Source organism: Poeciliopsis prolifica, unplaced genomic scaffold, assembly GCF_027474105.1.
Source record: "Poeciliopsis prolifica strain line A6 unplaced genomic scaffold, Auburn_PproV2 SCAFFOLD105, whole genome shotgun sequence".
In the NCBI taxonomy this organism is placed as follows: Eukaryota; Metazoa; Chordata; class Actinopteri; order Cyprinodontiformes; family Poeciliidae; genus Poeciliopsis; species Poeciliopsis prolifica.
In genome coordinates, this window is record NW_026562480.1 from 862210 (window position 1) to 880059 (window position 17850).

A 17850-nucleotide genomic window follows, 5' to 3' on the forward strand; every position below is an offset into this window, starting at 1 on the left:
TGTTTTATAACATTTTATTAACTTTTTCTGTTTTGAAGCCAGCTTCCTCAACCATCAGAGGAAAACCATCACATGCACATAATCTGCACCAAATGAAATATTTATGTTAAATAAGCAAAATAAAAGTCCAAAATCAGCTGAAGTGCATCTGGTGTCTGGGTCGAAGCAAAAATCTTCCTCTCATTGACATCTATTAAGGTCCCATTCACAATAAAAACACCAAAATAAAACCTTTAGCACAGTCTATGTTCATAGACCAATCATGTCACAAATTGCACCAAAACCCAGTGAAAGGAGGTTTATCAAACAGGCTTCAAACTATCAGATTACATTACATTAATCTTTAAGTCATCTGTATGAGCTAATCCAGCAGGCACATAAATCCAGATGACATAAAAATAACTTCAAGTCTATTTTCTTCAGAGCAAACTAACATTTAAAAAACAAATATAGATTAAACTATAAAATATATCACCTGGAAAAGAAAATCTTTTTTTTATTTGTTCTTATTGCATAGATAAGTGATCGTCATCACTCAGAAATACACACCTGAGTTTTCATTTTTATCTTTTTACATACGTACCGTGCCGTAACATTCACAGCTGTCCCTGAAAATAAATGTTCCCACAGTAAAAAACCATGGGCCTCATCCTAAACGAACTGATTCTACATTAAGCAAAGATGCCAAAAGGAATACAACACACCAATAAATCAACAGAGGATAAAAAATTATAGGATTTTTTTTTTTTATAAAATGTCGATGATCTCATCACATGGGCAATTTTGGTGAAGATGATTGGCTTCTACCGAGGGCAAGACTCATCTGGAAGACAGAGATGAAAGGAAATTAAAGTGAATCTTTAATAGATATTTACGTTTTGAATACAATTAGATTTTAAGATGGATTACTTTTCATTAATAAATTACCAATTGTGTCTACAGGAACATACAGATATAGTTTAACTCTTCTTCTTTATAATGAGCTTGCCCACATTGCTCACCTGTTATTTACAATGTTTACCTCATTTATTTAGAAAATAACATCTAAATGATCTACATTTTCTCCTTCACAGCAAACCATTCAAATGTCAGAGGAGTTTATATAACATTCAGCAAGATAATAAAACAGACGTTTCTAAAACTCTGATGCTAACTAGCTTGCTAACAGAAGTCATGCTAGCTTGATAGCATGAGAAGATATTTATACTACTTAAAAACTAAAAGTTATAAAATCAGGTACAGACAGACACATAAAATAAAACTTAAAACGATGCTGAGAGCTTTGGTAATGTAGCATTCCTCTGAAAATTTCAGGAAAATGATTGCTACAATGCTAACTAGCATGATAAAGTAAAACTCACTTGAGATATATTTTTACCCAGTTAGAACGCTGATTATAAAATGAAAGGGAAGTTATCTGAGGGTTGATAAGCTGTAATAAAGGGGGAATAAAACATTGTTTTGACCTTTCGGGGCAACAGTATTTCTCTCAGACCTTTGGTAAACAGATAGCTACAATGCTACATAACATGCCAAAGGTAGGCTAATGTAGGAAGATGTTTTGAGTCACTTATAAAGAATTTTTCTGAATAAGTAAACACTCTAAATATGAAGAAATATAATGTAGGGAGGAGCAACAAAACTAAATTAAAGACAGGCTCAGACCTCTAATAGCAAAAGCTATTTCCTTAAGAGTTTCAGCAAGCAGATTCCAACTACGCTGATGAAAATTAACTTATTTTTTTACTTTGAATGTTCTTACGAAACAATTTTATAATAATGAATAATAAACTTTTAAAGGCATTGAAGAAATTAACAGCATATGAAGAATTAACAAACTGAAAACTACAATGCTAGCTGGAATGCTAGCTGGAATGCTAGCATTCTAGCTAAAGTCCAAATACTTGCAAAAGCAACTGGTGCTTTCAACAGAAACAAATTCTACAAAGTCATCCAAAAGCAGTGGCTTTATGCAATTTGGTGAATATTGATAACAACGTGGTTGCAAAAAAACAACAATTTAGCAGCATGTTTTATTGGATGTAGACTGTATTTATGTTGTGCATTTCTGCTAATCACTCAAAGCATTTTATATCAGAGTCACATTCACCAAACTGCATTCACAAACATGTATTCAAACACATACAGGTCTTTAAGAGCCCACTGCACTGAACCCCATTGGAAACCTCCTGGTTATTCCACCAAATATTGATTTCTGAACTCTTCCTCAGTTAATACATTAGCATGTTGTTTCTAAATAAATATTAACTTGTTTTCTTTGCATTATTTCAGGTATGAAATCACTTTTTAGTTATTTTGACTATTTCTCATTTTCTGCAAATAAATACAAAATTTTTACTTGGAATTTCGGAGACATGTTGTCAGTAGTTCGTCGAATAAAAGAATAATTCTCGATTCTTTGAATTTTACTCAAACATATACATATAAAATGTAAAATCAAAGAAACTGATCATTTTACTTGGTCTTTTAGATCTTTTCAGAGCTGTATATGCAGATCAGCCGGCAAAATATGGCAAAGTGCCCAGAAACAGGGATAAACATGAAGCTGGAGTCGAACCCACAACTTTCAGATTGCAAGAGAAGTCAGTTCAGGTTAAAGGTCAATAGTAAAAATAAATGAGGCAGTGGTGAGTATTTATGTCTGTGAAACATTTGTTTGCTGTTTTTTCCAATGTGAGTTATAATCTCAGTCTTAGGGGTGTCCAAACTTTTTGTCACTGGAGCCAAAATTGACTTCTTCATGAAAAAGAAAAAAATCCTAACCTAAAATCATGCAAATAAAGTAGCCCCTATTTTTCATTTTTTCAAAATTAATTTCTTTTGTAGATCCAAAAGTTGAAAGGGATTTTTATGACAGTGTAGTCCAGCTACTGGAAATAATAAAAATTAAATTAAATTAAAAGCAGAGTACATTTCTAGAAAAAAAACTATAAATTGAGTTTAAAATGTCAAAAATGTTGGATTTTTTGAGGAAAATGTCTGAGATTAATGTCAAATGTATGAGCTTTTTGGCAGTACTCTTTTTCTCTACAATTACCCTTTTGTACTTTCTGCATATTTGCTGGATTAAAAGAAAAAAACGTTTTTGCTGTCTTTTAGAGAATTTGGGTCACTTTCTTTCAAAACACTTGATATATTTAGCCAAGTTTAATCAAAAATAAAAACTGCAGCAAATTTGGCTTTTACCCTGATTACAAATTAAAACCCTCTAAATTTGAATACATTTTTAAATAGTTATTAGGGCCACAAAACTCAGCTCAAGGGCCATAAATGGCCCCCAGGCCGCACTTTGGACACCTGTGCTCTAGCTGTAGCTTCACCAAGAAAAAAACCCTTCATTTTGACTAAAACATCAACTTTTTAAATGAATGAAATCAATAATTTCTCATGACATCTGTAAGACCTGCAGAAAACATTCATTAAACTTTATGTCTTTGGAGACGGGGGTGACACTGACCCACTCTCAGGCGAGGCGCTGTCGCAGTCCCTGTGCTCTTCGTGCTTTTGAGCACGACTCCTCCTCCTCCCTCACCTTCACCATCGCCCTTGTGCGCCTCCTTCTCCTTCTTCTCAAGGTCATAAGGGAGCGGGCTCAACGTCAGCATGAAGGTCTCTGAAGGATACTCACACACCTGCTCCAGCTGGTCTTCATCAAAACACACCTTCCCCTGCAAAAGACAACACACAGTTTGGTTTTATTGTATTAAACTAAAAATAAATGAGTGACGTCGCACTGTAAAAGACTTGAGCTGCATTTAGTTGTGTCTACTACCTTCTGCTCTTTGAGTCAAATAAATTTAGCGATTTTTAGATTTTGAACCTAAATGTGTGACTTTTTATTAATGTTTTAGGTGAGCACTTAAAAAAAACTGAAAGAGAAAAAAGACAGGAGTGGGAAATATTTCCCAGAATGCTTAGCGGCATGATTTATATCCTGAGATGGAAATGTGTTACATTGACATGAGTAATTTGTAATTTTACTTAGCTGTTCAAAAATAGTGTTAATGTTAATGAGACTCCTGATTTATTGAGAAGGTGAAAAACATTTTCACTAAGAGACATGATGAGTTTTACAGCATTTTTTCCTTTATAAAATAAATTGACATTTGACAACTCATTTTAAGTTTGGCAAAAAATAAAAACTCAAAAACCAATTTTTTGCATACACTGTAAAAGGGGGATTTAACTTGGAAATGAAAGTCCAATTGCTGCCTCAAAAATGCAATTTAAATCAACAACTAAATTGTTTTGGTTTTAACTAAGTTCCTGAAGTTGATTTAACGACAAGACAAGTTGTCTAAACATTGTTCTTAAGTTCATTCATTTTTAATTGAGTTTTAACTTAAAGCTGCTATTTAAACCAAATAAATATTTCGCAATGTGCAACAAAAGGCTTCCCTCAGCTAGACAGTATAGCTACTTATTTTACTTTAGAATAACTTAAGTTCTTGTTTCCAATTGCATGAACAAAAATTCTGATCCGATAATACATTTTATTAATCATCACAATTAAATCAGCTCATAAGCATTTAGTGTGACCAGGACATTATCATCAAGCATTAAAATAAATATTTGCCTTAATAAAACATTAAAGTTCTTATAGGTTTTAGGAAATTAATAAAAAGTTAACACAACTTAATACTTAAAGTTTATCTTTTATAAACTCACACAAAATCTGAAACTTGCTAAATTTATTTGACTAAAAGAGTAGAAATAAATGTTTTACTCGGTGTGAAAGCTTAAAGTTCTTGGAAACATGACCTATTGTGGAAAAATGTTTCTAACTGAAACCAAACGGCTTCAAACTCGGCCTCTTTCCTCTTCGATATGCTAACTTCAACCTGCAAAGACAGACAGGGTGTAGGTGCTGGGAAAGGCTTCAGTGTGACTCTGAGAGGCGTTTGCACACACTATGACTGTTAAGCCAACTGACAGCGTGAGGCTTAAACCAGCAGAAATACTCCAAACACCCCATGCAGTCGTTGACTGGAGAGCGGCGCAAATTAAGGGGCAGAAGCAGAAACTGAACGCTAAGTTCTGGTTTTCTTTAAAAAAAAAAAAAAAAGAAAGAAAAAGTAGCACAAAGCCCAGTAGAGGTTGATTACAAAGCAGTTAGTCTAAAAGGAAGCAGTGGCACATCGACAGACTTAATCACAGAAGCTCAGCTCTGGTGCCTGGATGGGGCAGTAAGTACATTTAGAAGTGCAGACAAGGTGTGCGTGAAGCTGATTCACCTTCAACTTTGGCCGTCTGAAATGCAGAGAACAGCTCCGCTCAAGTGGAGGCTGCCCGAATCAAACTAAGGCACAGAAGGCTAATCCTGCATCCCTGACCCTGATTAACCCAGGCTAACACTGCAGGAGACCAGAGCCAAAGAAGAAGCCAAGAAGAGGGAAGTTCATGCATTTAAATTCAGGCACAACAATGCAAGGCTGAAACTAGCGACGGAGTGTAGGTCGCCTCCTACACTGACTTCCTTTTGCAAAACATTCGTGGGACTATGCAGAGGTACAAAACTCAAACAATACATGGGTCAGAAGAATAAATATTGCACTGACAAAAAAATCCAACAAAGTTTGGCTGCAGGAGTCTATGTTTAGTAATATTACACAAGATCTGAGGTATAAAAGTGCAAGAAAAGAATGAGTCAGTTGAAGCCCAGGCGGTTCACCCTCCTACTGTGATGTGATGGTGTTGAAGGGGGGAGGGAAGGACGCCTGACGTCAAACGGTCTGAAAGGCACCAACGTGAGAGCAACAGGTGGTCAGAAAATCACTTTGTGGTCATCTCTTACTGCAGCTAAAAGAGTAAGTCCTTATCGCCTGAATTACATGGCAAAAGCTAAAAGGTGTTTATAGATTCCATTTCTGCTACTTTTAAACGTTTCAGGTGACCAAGTAAAAGATCGTTTTTAAATTAATTTGTTTATTAAAGGAAAAAAAGCAAACCAAGCAGACTTCAACCTATGTGAAAAACGCGTTGCCCTTAAATATAGATTGGTTGAGCAGCGACAACCACCAAACGTGACGTTTGCAAATACGTCACTACGTCCATGATGGACGTCGGAAGTGAGGGACGGGATTACTGAACTGAGCGACAGAATTTGTTTCCCAAAGTTGTTTTCGCCAGTTTATTCGTGGTTTTTACTGGTTCGAGTCGAGCTAATTTGTCCGTGAACGTCACACACCTGCCTGGGGCTCATACTATTCACAGAAGCTAGCTTAGAAACCGAGCCGTTACTTCCTTCCTCCTGAAGTATTGATCCTGTTGATCAAATTACCGACCTTGACTGAATTCACGCCACATGATTTATGCGGATGTGTCATGAACAGCGTTTCCTCTTACTCCGGAGCAGCATTAAAAACACAAAAGACAAGAAGCTAACCGGTTTGCTTTTTCCGTACATGCTAGGCTACATGACGGCGCAGCACTGTTACCATGGTTACGGCTAGACCCTTAGCTTATCCATAACACAATATTTCATGTTTCTAGTCATACTTACTGATAAAATAAATTAACGTTAATCTTCTAACCTTGTAAAAAGTGTCGATACAGATCCGACTACCCTGAGGGCTGACAGTCATTATTATTAACGGCTGCTGGTCGTTAAGATTAACGGCTGCTATCCATGGCCGCCATCTTTCCTCGTTAAAATAATACAATGATAAGTTTGGTTTGTATCCTTGTCTTTTCCTGCAGTCGCCCGCACAGCTTGTTGATTTTGATTATGCCAGTTGACATAATGTTTATTGCTGGTTTAATAATGGGTCACTGTTTTATGCCAGGATTTATTGGCCTGACGATTTATCTGTGCCGATTTCCTTAATCTTAGGAGATCTTCTCTTCCTCTGCCAAGGTCTAAAAATCATCCACTGTCCTCTCTTGCTTTGCAGAGTGATAGGTCACATCGGCATGTTTCCAGTTAACAATAGCCACCCCACCTTTTCCAACTCAGCCATTTTCTTGCTATCTTAAGCAACATTTCACATAAAAAAACTGGCATTGGCCAAAATAAGAATCGGCAGATCACGTTTTTTAAACATTGAAATGCCTTGTTACTGAAATGTGCAATGAAAATAAACTTAACTTAAGCATCTGAGTATGAGGATAACCTTAAGCTTTCGTCACAGAGTCCTTAAAACAAAAGTTTGGGAATTAAAAAGTGGACCCCACATCTCTTCCGTTTTGTCAACCTTAAACTTTTTTAGAGAAGCTCAGACATCTGAAAGAGGAAGCGAGTAAAGACACAGCCTGACAGGGACTTTCTGTCAGACCAAAGAAAAAGACTTTAATCTTCTCACAACAGCTATCAACAAATTGCCATTTTTGTCCTTACTTCTCCTCAATGCCACCCGAATACCAGCCTGATCTTCAAACACTGTCTATTTTCCTCACCAAATCATGCACATCCAACGGAAACTTGGCCGCCTGACATCTGAAACACTCAGAGGGACAACATGGTCAAAGACTGACCTGCAATCTAACGACCCAAAGCCCCCGCTAGGGTCATAGCCAAGCTCAGACAAAGAGTGATTTGTGCGAGAGATAGAAAAGGCTGACTCAACAGTTACAGGAGGCGAAGGATGAAGTCTGCAGGGGAAATTTCAAGCAGCTTAGAAGTGTTAAAACACCAAAACAGCGACATGAGTCATCTAAAATAGGCTGGAAATGTCCAAAAAGAGCAAGAGTGACCTTCACAGGATGGTGAAAATCTCTACTTTTGACTCTTTCTTGCATTTCCCTACATATGAAAGTAAAAAGAAGAAAGAAGGTTGTTAAATTAACGTTGTACAGTGAATTATTGGTGAGGAAAAGTGTTCTTGTGAAGTGATCCTGCATGAATTCACTCAGAAAATCTCATGATTCAAGCAGGTACACAAAATTAAAACTGAAGAAAGGGAAGAAATTTTGCCTTTCATTGTGGTTTCCTATGCAGCTTTTCTGCCTCCACTGAAGCCTGCACTGCAAACACAAAATTTTACCCAGTATTTTTAGCCTAGTTTATTAAGCAAGTACCTTTGTACACTTGAAATAAGACAAAAGTAACTTTTTAGCAAGTTAGAAGCTTGTTTTAAGTAAACAATTCCTTCCACCGGTGCAACAGGAGATCTCTCCAGGGTTTATGGCTCAGAATCAAGATGTCGTGCTTCATAAGGCTTTAACTGGCTTAGCTCCTTCTCCGTGATAACACTTCTCCATCAAAGGGGATGTTCTCCCACTGCAGAGGTGTCCAAAGTGTGGCCCGTGGGTCATTTGTGGCCCTTGATCTGATTTTATGTGGCCCCAAGCTGCAGTTAAAATATGATACAAATGTGGCCTGTAGATGCAGATGGAGATTTTACCTACATGATTTTCTTACCCAGGGAACGTAAAATACAACACCAAGTATTTGTCTTTTTCTAAGACAGTTTTAAAAAAACGTTTAAGCCAAGTTCATCCAGAGACTTTTACTGAAAAGCTGCACCCAAATAAGCTTTTACTTTTTCTTAAACTTGGCTAAATACATTTTGAAAGAAAGGGACCCAAATCCTTTTAAAAACTGAAGAAATTATGTCAATACACCAAACATGCAAAATGAAAGTAGTACTAAGTAGTACATTTCTGCAAAAAATCTAAGAAATTTGTTAGAAAAAAAACAATTTTTTAGATTAGATTTGACAAAAAACATTAAAAGTATATCACAAAATTGGCAGAAATTTAATCCTGTTTTTCTAAGTACTACACCATCGTAAAAATCGCGTTCAAGTGTTGATTGCTTGATTTTCAGTTCTTTTTGGGCAAATTGGCAACATGTTTGAACTTCCCTGTCCTAGTGAAAGGCCATTCTAATTGACAACAAGAGAAGTCAGAAAGTGATAAACTTTGACTCTGGCGAGACTTTGGCTACAACTTACCCTCTTTGGTGTCACTTTACTCTTGACCAGACAGGACCTCTCCAGATTCTGATATCCACCAATCACCTCAATTTCCTCCACTGTTGGATACTTCTTCTTCGTAGGCTCATCCACAGTGGGGCTCATCGTTTGCTGGGGTGGGGCTTTAGCCGACCCTGATGATGATGCTGGTGCTGGTACTGCTGTTCCGGGCTTCGCCGCCGACCCCGTGGCTCCTCCTACGACGGGCTTTCTGGGGGTGATTGTGATGGTGGGGCCTCTCTTCACTTGGCCCCCAGAAGCACTCTTGATGGTGAAGAGCTTGGGCGAGGCGCTGGGAGACGGGGAGACGCCGGGGGAGTTGGCAGGAGACGGCGAGCATGGCGAGGAGGCTGGAGTGGGAGCACAGTTTGTAGGTTTCAGGGAGTTGTCAGGTGATTGGGTTCTTGAAAATGAGGAGTTGATGGTGATAGTTTGCTTCTGCTGAGATGTTGGGGAACAAAGATGTCGTGGAGACTCCTTGGGGTTGAGTTCTGGTGTTTCTTCAGCATCTTTCACCTGCAGCTTTATCTCTCTTTTGGGACTCTGCTGTATTTTTGCTTCTCTTTCCTTTGCAGAAGAATTTGCAGATGACTTCAGGACTTCCTGCTCTTTCAGCTGAAACTGCTCGATCTGTGTCTGGACCCCGCGGATGTCGTCGCCTGCTTTGCTTTTGCTATCCCCCTGCTGGGAGCTTGAAATAAACGGCTTCACTTTAACGAGGTGTACAGAAGATGGGATGTCTACTGTCCTGTCCCTCAGGTATAATCCAGTTCTGGAGCCAACAGTGTCCAGGTTGTAGATCCGACTCATGGCTGCCAAAGAGTTGGGATGAGGCGGCGAAGGAGAGAGAGATCCTATAGAATCTGTAGAAGTTGTGTATTTGTCCAACTCCTCCTCGGAGAGCTCCCTGTCTTCCTGCTCCTCCTCTTCGTCTTCCTCTTCTGCGCTCTCGTATCGGGCCCTGTGCTGCTCCAGGTGCGGGTCTACATGTTTCAGGGATTCAGCTTCATCCTCGGAAATCTGTGAGCCTTCAGAGGCAGAAGCTGAGCGCTCGCCTGCCACTTCCTCTCTGCTGCTGTCTTGTGAACTGAGGACAGAAACAGGAAGCTGAGGGCTGGTTTTCAACACGCCGACTTCCCGTCTGACGTCATGCAGACCCGTGAATGTCTGCTCTGCTGCTTCTCCCTTTACGCTCTCTGGTTCAGCCGGCTTTGTCTGAACCGCCATAGCTTCCCACTCTCTGTTTACCTGACTTCCTCTCACCTCGTACATGTCCTCAGCTGCTGGAGCATCACAGATGTCTGCAGCTTCACATCCATCTCCGACTCGGGCCTCTCTTTCTCTCTGCTTATCCAGCTCTCTCTGCCTGATCTTCTCTCGGAGGGACTCGATCCGGCTCAAAGGTTTTCCGATCCTCCAGCTGTCCCTCCTTTCCACCTTCTGACCTCCTTCCCAGCCTTGTCCGTCCGCGCTCCGACACTCGCTGCTTTTTCTCTCCACCATCTCTTCGGCAACATAAAACACAGTCCTTGGGATTTGAACCTCAAGAGGTGGGATCCTTTTTGGAGATCTAGGAATCTCTTTCTCTGGTCCAGAATGACTTCCTGTTTGAAGATCCTTATCGTTTATGTATATAGTTGTATCCCCTACTTTTTCTACTTTGCTGATAAGCTCCTCGGTTTGTTGGGGTAAGTTGGAGTGCATGAGGTAAGGTCCTAGTGGTCCTGTGCCGCTCCACTCCGGCCCTCGGTGGGGGATCCGATCAGGGACCATGGAGAGCAAACTGGAGCACTCTGTGAAAGCCGAATCACGTTTGCATTGACTGTCAGGAGCTTCACTGGGATTTGGTGACACTTCCAATGAAGCACCAACATAATCACTTTCAGTTTGCACTTTTTTTTTCAGTCCATCATTTGCTTCTGAATCTTTTTCCAAACTTTTCTCTTTCCTCGGGTCTCTTTCTGCTCTTGCTCTGCCGTCTTGTCTGATTGGCACTCTTCTCGCAAACGATATTCCCTCGGTGTTTTTGACTGATGCCACCGTGAACCCCTTGTCTCCCTCTGCGTCCAGTACTTTCTCTGCGGCTCTCTTATTGACAGGCTCAACTTTCTTCAGCTCACTTCTGTGTTTCTTCCACATTTCTGCATCGTTTTTCTTCTGATCGCCTCCTTTTTCATCCTCAGCCTTTACATTTCTTTGCTTTCCAAAGCGCTCCTTGCAGCTCAGTCTGAGCTTTGCTACCCCTACTACATCCTCCCAAGGACCAATGTTTTTGTCTGGGTGAATTGTCTCTTGACCACCTACGTCTCCTAACCCGTTTTCCACAGCACCAATGACTCGATCAGAGAAGCTGAAGGAGCGTTTAGGGATGTTCCTCATCAGCATGTTCTTTCCATTTGCTTTTCTCTCCTCAGACTGTCGATCATCTTGGTCTCCAGAGTATTTTCTCCTCCCCGATTGGAGGAAGTTATCTGAACTTTTGGACCGAGATGGAGGCTTTGGATGCTCCCCGAACTTACTCAGCAGCTTGCTGACCCTTCCTCCCTTCTCAATAAACACGTTGTCATCACAGCTGTCTCCTCCCTCGTCTTTATTGATCACAGTTGCCTGACCCCAGGGTTTGTCCTTCTCTTTTTCTCTCAGACAGGACATTTCTGATTTTGTATCTCTGGTTAAATCCAAGCCACTCTTCCCTTCTCCATCCTCCCTAGACTTTCCTCTCCCTGCTGTCCGCTCTTCGGTGCTGACCGACGGCTTGATGATCAGAACTTCAGAAGCTCGGATCTCCGTCACGCTCCCTCCTCCTGCCAGGATCTCCCTCAGGTCCATCTTCATCCCTCGTTTCCCCTGCTGGTCCTCCTCGGACGTCTCTCTTTCCGCCTCCCTCCATCTCGCCCTTCTTTCATTGCTGCCTTTTCGGTCCTGCTCGATGATGATGATGTTGTCGGCTCGGATGGTTCGAAGGCAGGGAAGAACGGGTGAAAACTGACCAGATGGTTGAAGGACATCTTTATCCTCCATCTCTTTTTTTCCTTTAAGGAGCTCCTGCTCTTTCACTGAGTCTTTCCACTGTTTTTTGTCTTTTTCGCATCCTTCTTGGTTGTTCTCCTTTTCTTTCCCTAGACTCTTCTCCCTGCTCTTCTCTCTCTCCCACCCTTCATTCAAATCCCTAAACCTTTCTATTTTCAGCTCGATATCTCGTCCTCTGCTCACCTCCACCTCTTGCGACCTGACGCAGAGTTTTCCCTCCGCCTCATTCGCCGCCTCAGGATCTTTGCCTTTCCTCCACACACTTTGGGTGCGAATGAACGGATTCTCGTGGACTGGAACGATGGTTTCCATCGACACCTGACTTCCAGGTTTGGGCTCTGCATCCAGCCACATCCCGGGATCCGGACTGAGTGACGTCTCGCTTCCCAGATTGACCGTAATCGAGCTGTCGGTGTCACTCAGGCAGTCGGAGGGAGTCCTGGGATCCACCTGGAGCAGGCAGATGTCTCTGTCCCTGTCACCTAAACTGTCCTGCTTGGCCTTCCTCCGCTGGATGATCCCTCGTTTCCAGGCCGGCATGCTGGCCAGCTTCTCCTCCTCCTCCTTTTCTCTCCTCTCTCGCTGCTCCTCCTCTCTCCTCTTTCTCTCCAGAAGAAGCTGTTTCCATTCTGGCAGAGAAGAAACAGACATAACAAAAAGAAATGTGCACCTCTGTGGCCAAAGTGGGTGAAACCTCTTTCCCAGGAGATTTAAGGAATTATCTGTAATTTAAAAAAAAAGAAATAAATATTAGCAGAAAATTCAGTTTTGTCTCACTAACAAGTCTAATAACAATAAAGCATCTCATAATAGTAGTAGTTTGGGATTTAGATAACTTTGATACTGCGTTTGAGAGGAAATACTTACAACGATGTTTGCGCAAAGATTTATGGGATCCAACGCGCTCCGTTCCGTCTTAATCTCCCCAAGAGCAAATAAATAAAAACAAAGGAAGAATCAAGCCTTTAAAACGTTTTGTCTAAAAGGCATGCAGTCCCACGAAGTCGCCCGGAAAGTTGTCTTTGCCTGAAGGCGAGATGGACGGCCGCTCGGTCCGCCTGCAGCTCCAGAACTGCAGCGCTAATCCGATAACTGCGGGCGGTTCCGTCAGGAGCGTTTAGCGGCACACGCCATATTGTGGGAACTAAGAACAGGAGTTTAAAGAGCAGAGCCGTCTGCCCGACTCCTGACCCCCTCCCTTCAGAGGAGGAGGCAGAGGAGCAGGACCAGGTTCACCAAACCTGAGAGCAGCTTCACTGGCAGGGGCGGCCCAAAGCTGGAGGGGGCCCAGAGCTGGAGGGGGCCCAAAGCTGGAGGGGGCCCAAAGAAGAGTTTAATCTGGGGCCCAGGACCTGGGGGACCATCCATATAAAATAAATAAAGAAAGAAAGAACAGCTAGATTTGTACAAAAACAAAAATACTGCCTGGGTGTGCTAAAATTGGGGATTAAAAAGTTCTCTTTTAATTGAGATGTGATGAGTAAATAAAACGTAAAAGCAAACAGAGATAAATTCTACATCATGTTAACAAGAACAACATTGTTTAAAAGTTTGATTGTTTTATGGCTTTGAGTCAAAACAGCAAAATTTTATTTTTTAGAAAAAGTGACCCAAAACATTGACTGGGTGTTTTTTTTTTATCCGCTTGGGCTGTTTTTGGACACATTAGAGACACAGATCAAAGTAGAAAAATGTACAGAATGTGAATTTTGTATGATACGTCCCACTTATTTTCATCAGGTGGCAGCAGAGAAAGAGTTAAAACCTGCAGGTTGGTCAGCTCTGAGAGCCAGGATTAAAAATATGCACTGATCGGGGAAACGGCTTTGAATCTGTTACCTTAATGACTTATTTAGAAACAGAGTAAAACGTCTGTGAAAGAGAGCAACAAATCCTTATAAAAGAAACAAAAAACATCCAAGGTTAATGTATTTAATGTAGTGTACAAAAATACTGAAAGTTATGATTGTGGTTCTCTAATTTAGGATTATGAGTTTCTTTCTGGCAGACTGTTCTTATAAAAAAACCCACAGCGTATTCAATGAGTGGCTCTTAAAACTAATTAACACTTAACATCTTTTCACATTGATTTATACAAAAATAATCCTAATTTGATTTCTTGAAGTTTTGTTTTTGTGGCCCTCTAGAGACTGGAGGGCCACATAAATGGCTACTGTGGCCCAGATTTGGCCCATGTGCCATGAGTTTGACAATTGTGGTCTAAATAAAATTATTACAGCACTGTGAACTGCAAGTAGACAAAAGCACTGGTCACCCTGTGTTATCAAGACATGAAGTTTTAACTCAGTCTGTTCAAGTCAGAGAAATATATTCATAGTATCAGAAATGCACCCAGACTTTCTCCTCTTCTTTTATCCAGCAGTAATATACAGCATGAAATGTCATTAAGACAGTTTTTCAAGAATCATTCACCTTTTAAAAACCTAGCATGTGGTAAACACAAACATGTCAGTAGTAGTTGTACTTTGGATCCCTTCAACCCTCCTTTTCCTTGTGGCTGCTGCTGTTCTGCTCCACGCCGCCTCGCTGCGGCTCCGCTAAGAGCCACACTTTGCCTTTAAGCTGAGCGCAGAGGTAGGCTAAATCCTGTTTGTCCAGAGAGTGCGCCAGGCCCACGTAGGCCGACAGCGTGCCGGCCAGCAGCAGCCTGTCCAGGGAAAAGGCCGGCAGCAGCCACAGGATGACGGCCAGCTCCAGGCAGACGGGGTGGCGGAGGTGGGACAGCAGGCGCTGATCCGGGGCTGGCTTCTGGGACCAAGGGTCCCCCAAACCCAGGCACTCATAATACACCTAGGAGGAGAGGATTTGATCATTTATAGACCTGCTGCAGTAAACTATAAATCAATCAACTGAAATGTGTTGATATAGCGTTTTATAAACAGGTTAAAAACGGCACCAAAGTGCTGCACAAAAACGATGGTAGAATTCAAAATTAAATTAAATGTCACACTACCAGTAACATAATGTAACTCATTCAGATCACATTTAAAAACAAAAATATGTCTCAACTTTTCTACCTGTTTAATACCCAGCAGTTCTGGATAATCAAAAATAACGAGGATGCTGCAGATGATGGCCCAGCAGAGGAAGTGCAACGCAAAGCAGAGCACAGGAAACCAGACGCTCCAGGGTGCATGGCGCACTGACCACAGACAGGGGGCGCCAGTCACTGGCTGCCAGTGAAGCATCAACATCTAACAGAAATAAAAAAAATAAATAAAATATTTGATTACTGGATTCAAAATGAGTTTGTATAAACAACACAGAAAAAATAAAATTGAATTGATTAAAGTTAAATTGTTATGACAGAACAAGTGTGGTAAAAATTATGATCAAAACTTCCAAACAAGAGTTTTAAAATATTAAACAACTGTACATAGACTGGAAATGCTCAAAAGGAGATTAAAAAAATTAACACCAAAAGAGGCAAACGTTTACAAAAACGATATGTACAAAGAAATCAGCACAGCTTAGTTAAAGAAAAACAAAACTACAAAAACTGAAAACTAACAATAGGCTACAATAAAAAATTTAATGTAATAAAAATATGACAAAAAAACTATAAAAATCAAAACTAAGAATGCAAAATTTAATAAAAAAACTAAAAATATAATAAAAATAATAAAAAACTAAGAAAGAAATTATGCATGAAGATTTTAATTAATCTAAAAATAATAACAAAACTGCAAATCTTGTACATGTACCTAAAATATTCTGAATGGTAACTTATAAATAATTTCAAAGATATTTCTTAAATCTTGGCATCACTTCAGGGATTTATATGAGTTTTCACAAAATGAAAAGAGCAACAAAAGATGGGATTCAATGCATTTTTGGATATTAGTAAAACAACAGGAAACTGATTTGGGGAGTGCAGTTGTACCTGGAGGGCGAGCGCAGTAGTGAAGCAGTAAGCTGTCCTGTTCAAGGCCCCCAACACCGACTGCAGGGCCCGTTTGACCGGAGCCCAGGCCATCAGGCTGTGCTGGGCAACGAAGAGAGCCAGCAAGCACAGATCCACAAAAAGAGCCCAGAGCACAGAACTGTCCTTCAACGCCACGGACCAGGGCACCGAGTCTTAGTGGACACAAATCAACAAACATTCCAGTTTTTTTAATTCATTATTTTAATCTAATTATTGATAGACAGGGCCAGACTTTAGGAGGGGCTTCGATGGGCAGTGGCCCAAATACCCAACTTTTGGGGAAGGCCTAAAAATTATTAATTTTTTTTTTCTTTTTTATAAAACCCAAAGTAGATGACTTGTATTAATCTTTTGAGATTTTTATTATTAATAACAATATTCAAGTGTTTAAAAATGATGAAATTATAGTTGATTTCTTTGGGAACAACATAAAATAAGAGTACCTATTATTGTACTGTAATTTACATTATAAAATAATTTTTACTTAGTGTATAGGGCACCAAAACTGGCACCAGCCCAAAGCCCCACATCCTTGCAAATCAGGCCCTGGTGGCAGGAAATACAGCAGTTTCAATATATAATGAAGGAACAGAAAATAACAAGCGTTATTAAGGTAGACTTTAACATTCAACAACATAAAATAACAAAAGGTCAGTCAGTGTGTGGGGAAACTTTAGTTGCTGAGGCTAAATTTCCGAAAACAAAAAATAACGACCGCCCAACGTGGGGCTCGAACCCACGACCCTGAGATTAAGAGTCTCATGCTCTACCGACTGAGCTAGCCGGGCGCTGGTATCGCCGAACATCATCCCGCCATACGTCATAGGTACTGCAGAAGTTCTGCATAAAACACTGCAAACAGTTGAATGACTGAAAAGACTACGCACCCATCATGACTGTAAACAACTTCCTCAAGTGATAACTTTGTGCGGCTGCAAGCCGCCTCCAGTTTTCCGAGAGCTTACCTTGACAGAGCGTCGTCTCCCCTGTAATGTTATGATAAATGGGCCGAAACGACACGAAGCGAATGAAGTCTGCGCCAGAAATGAACACAAAGAGCAGGTTAAAGAGAGAGAGCGCGCAGAGAGCCCAGCCACGGGCTGTGACTGACGCCATTTCAATCAGCGCTGCTCTGTCATGTTCACAGTTCCGGGAGAAAACTTGGACGGCAGTACGGATTATTAACACACGATGGCGCTGTTGTTCGCATAAGCCTGGTATTTTAGCGCCAAACTTGTTTTAATTTGAGAATTAAACGGTGTGAACTTCAGCAATTGAAAAGTAAATATTATATCATTAAAGGACTGCATGTTAAATTTTTAATATCACTTATTAAGTTTATCGCTAAAGCAAGTCAGAAATGTTATTAAAAGTTATCAAAAACTTGTGATTTGCTGAGTTGTGTATGGAGTTCCAAATAGAACAAAAATGTTTTTCTATGTTCAAACGTTTTGTTGGGTTAGTTTATCTGTGAAATGAATATGGGACATCTAAGTTGTTTACTTGAACCTGCATAAGTGGAAAATATTTAAAAAATATGTTTTCTTCATTTGACATAAAAATTAATTCAAGCGCTAAAGGAGTTTAGCAAACTTCACTAGTTGTGTGAAAAAAATCTAACTCAAACAAATGATGAACCAGAAACAAATCATGACATCATTAATATAGATCAAACTATTTACATCTTACGAACAAATCTAGAAATCAGCAAATCTGATCATAAACAGATTTTACAAAACAAGTAAGGTGACATAATATTTTCATCTTGTTCATGCTATCAACCAAACAGTTACTGATTTAAAATGTTTTTAAATGTGCTATTTACTAACATTTGAAACAAATAAGGAACCTAGTCTGCTTTGCTTTGGCCTGGCTCTGGCCAATTTAAATTTGCCAAGTGGATTCATGAAAAAATTTAAAGAATTTGTTCTTATATTT

General features: G+C 40.2%; 3 protein-coding genes and 1 non-coding gene across 5 annotated transcripts; all 4 read right to left on the reverse strand.

Moving 5' to 3' along the window:
• LOC129354177 (histone H3.v1-like) lies at positions 1–10196 on the reverse strand. The gene is made up of 3 exons (XM_055023690.1): positions 8916–10196; positions 3479–3689; positions 1–823 (listed from the first exon to the last, which is right to left on the reverse strand). Exons 1-3 carry the CDS (start codon positions 10161–10163, stop codon positions 804–806), a joined length of 1479 nt encoding a protein of 492 aa, XP_054879665.1. The 5' UTR covers positions 10164–10196; the 3' UTR covers positions 1–803.
• On the reverse strand, positions 10196–13082 carry LOC129354160 (uncharacterized). The gene is made up of 3 exons (XM_055023672.1): positions 12834–13082; positions 10263–12688; positions 10196–10219 (listed from the first exon to the last, which is right to left on the reverse strand). Exons 2-3 carry the CDS (start codon positions 12615–12617, stop codon positions 10196–10198), a joined length of 2379 nt encoding a protein of 792 aa, XP_054879647.1. The 5' UTR covers positions 12618–12688; positions 12834–13082.
• Positions 13083–13884: 802 nt separating this feature from the next.
• On the reverse strand, positions 13885–17067 carry nrm (nurim). 2 transcript variants are annotated; one of them, XM_055023691.1, is made up of 4 exons: positions 16878–17067; positions 15871–16064; positions 15005–15181; positions 13885–14777 (listed from the first exon to the last, which is right to left on the reverse strand). In XM_055023691.1, exons 1-4 carry the CDS (start codon positions 17026–17028, stop codon positions 14463–14465), a joined length of 837 nt encoding a protein of 278 aa, XP_054879666.1. In that variant the 5' UTR covers positions 17029–17067; the 3' UTR covers positions 13885–14462. The 2 variants fall into 2 exon arrangements, with proteins under 2 accessions (XP_054879666.1, XP_054879667.1); XM_055023692.1 differs by lacking the exon at positions 16878–17067 and adding an exon at positions 16397–16657.
• On the reverse strand, positions 16628–16700 carry trnak-cuu (transfer RNA lysine (anticodon CUU)). Its single transcript has one exon. It is a non-coding gene; the product is annotated as a tRNA-Lys (tRNA).
• Positions 17068–17850: the final 783 nt, after the last annotated feature.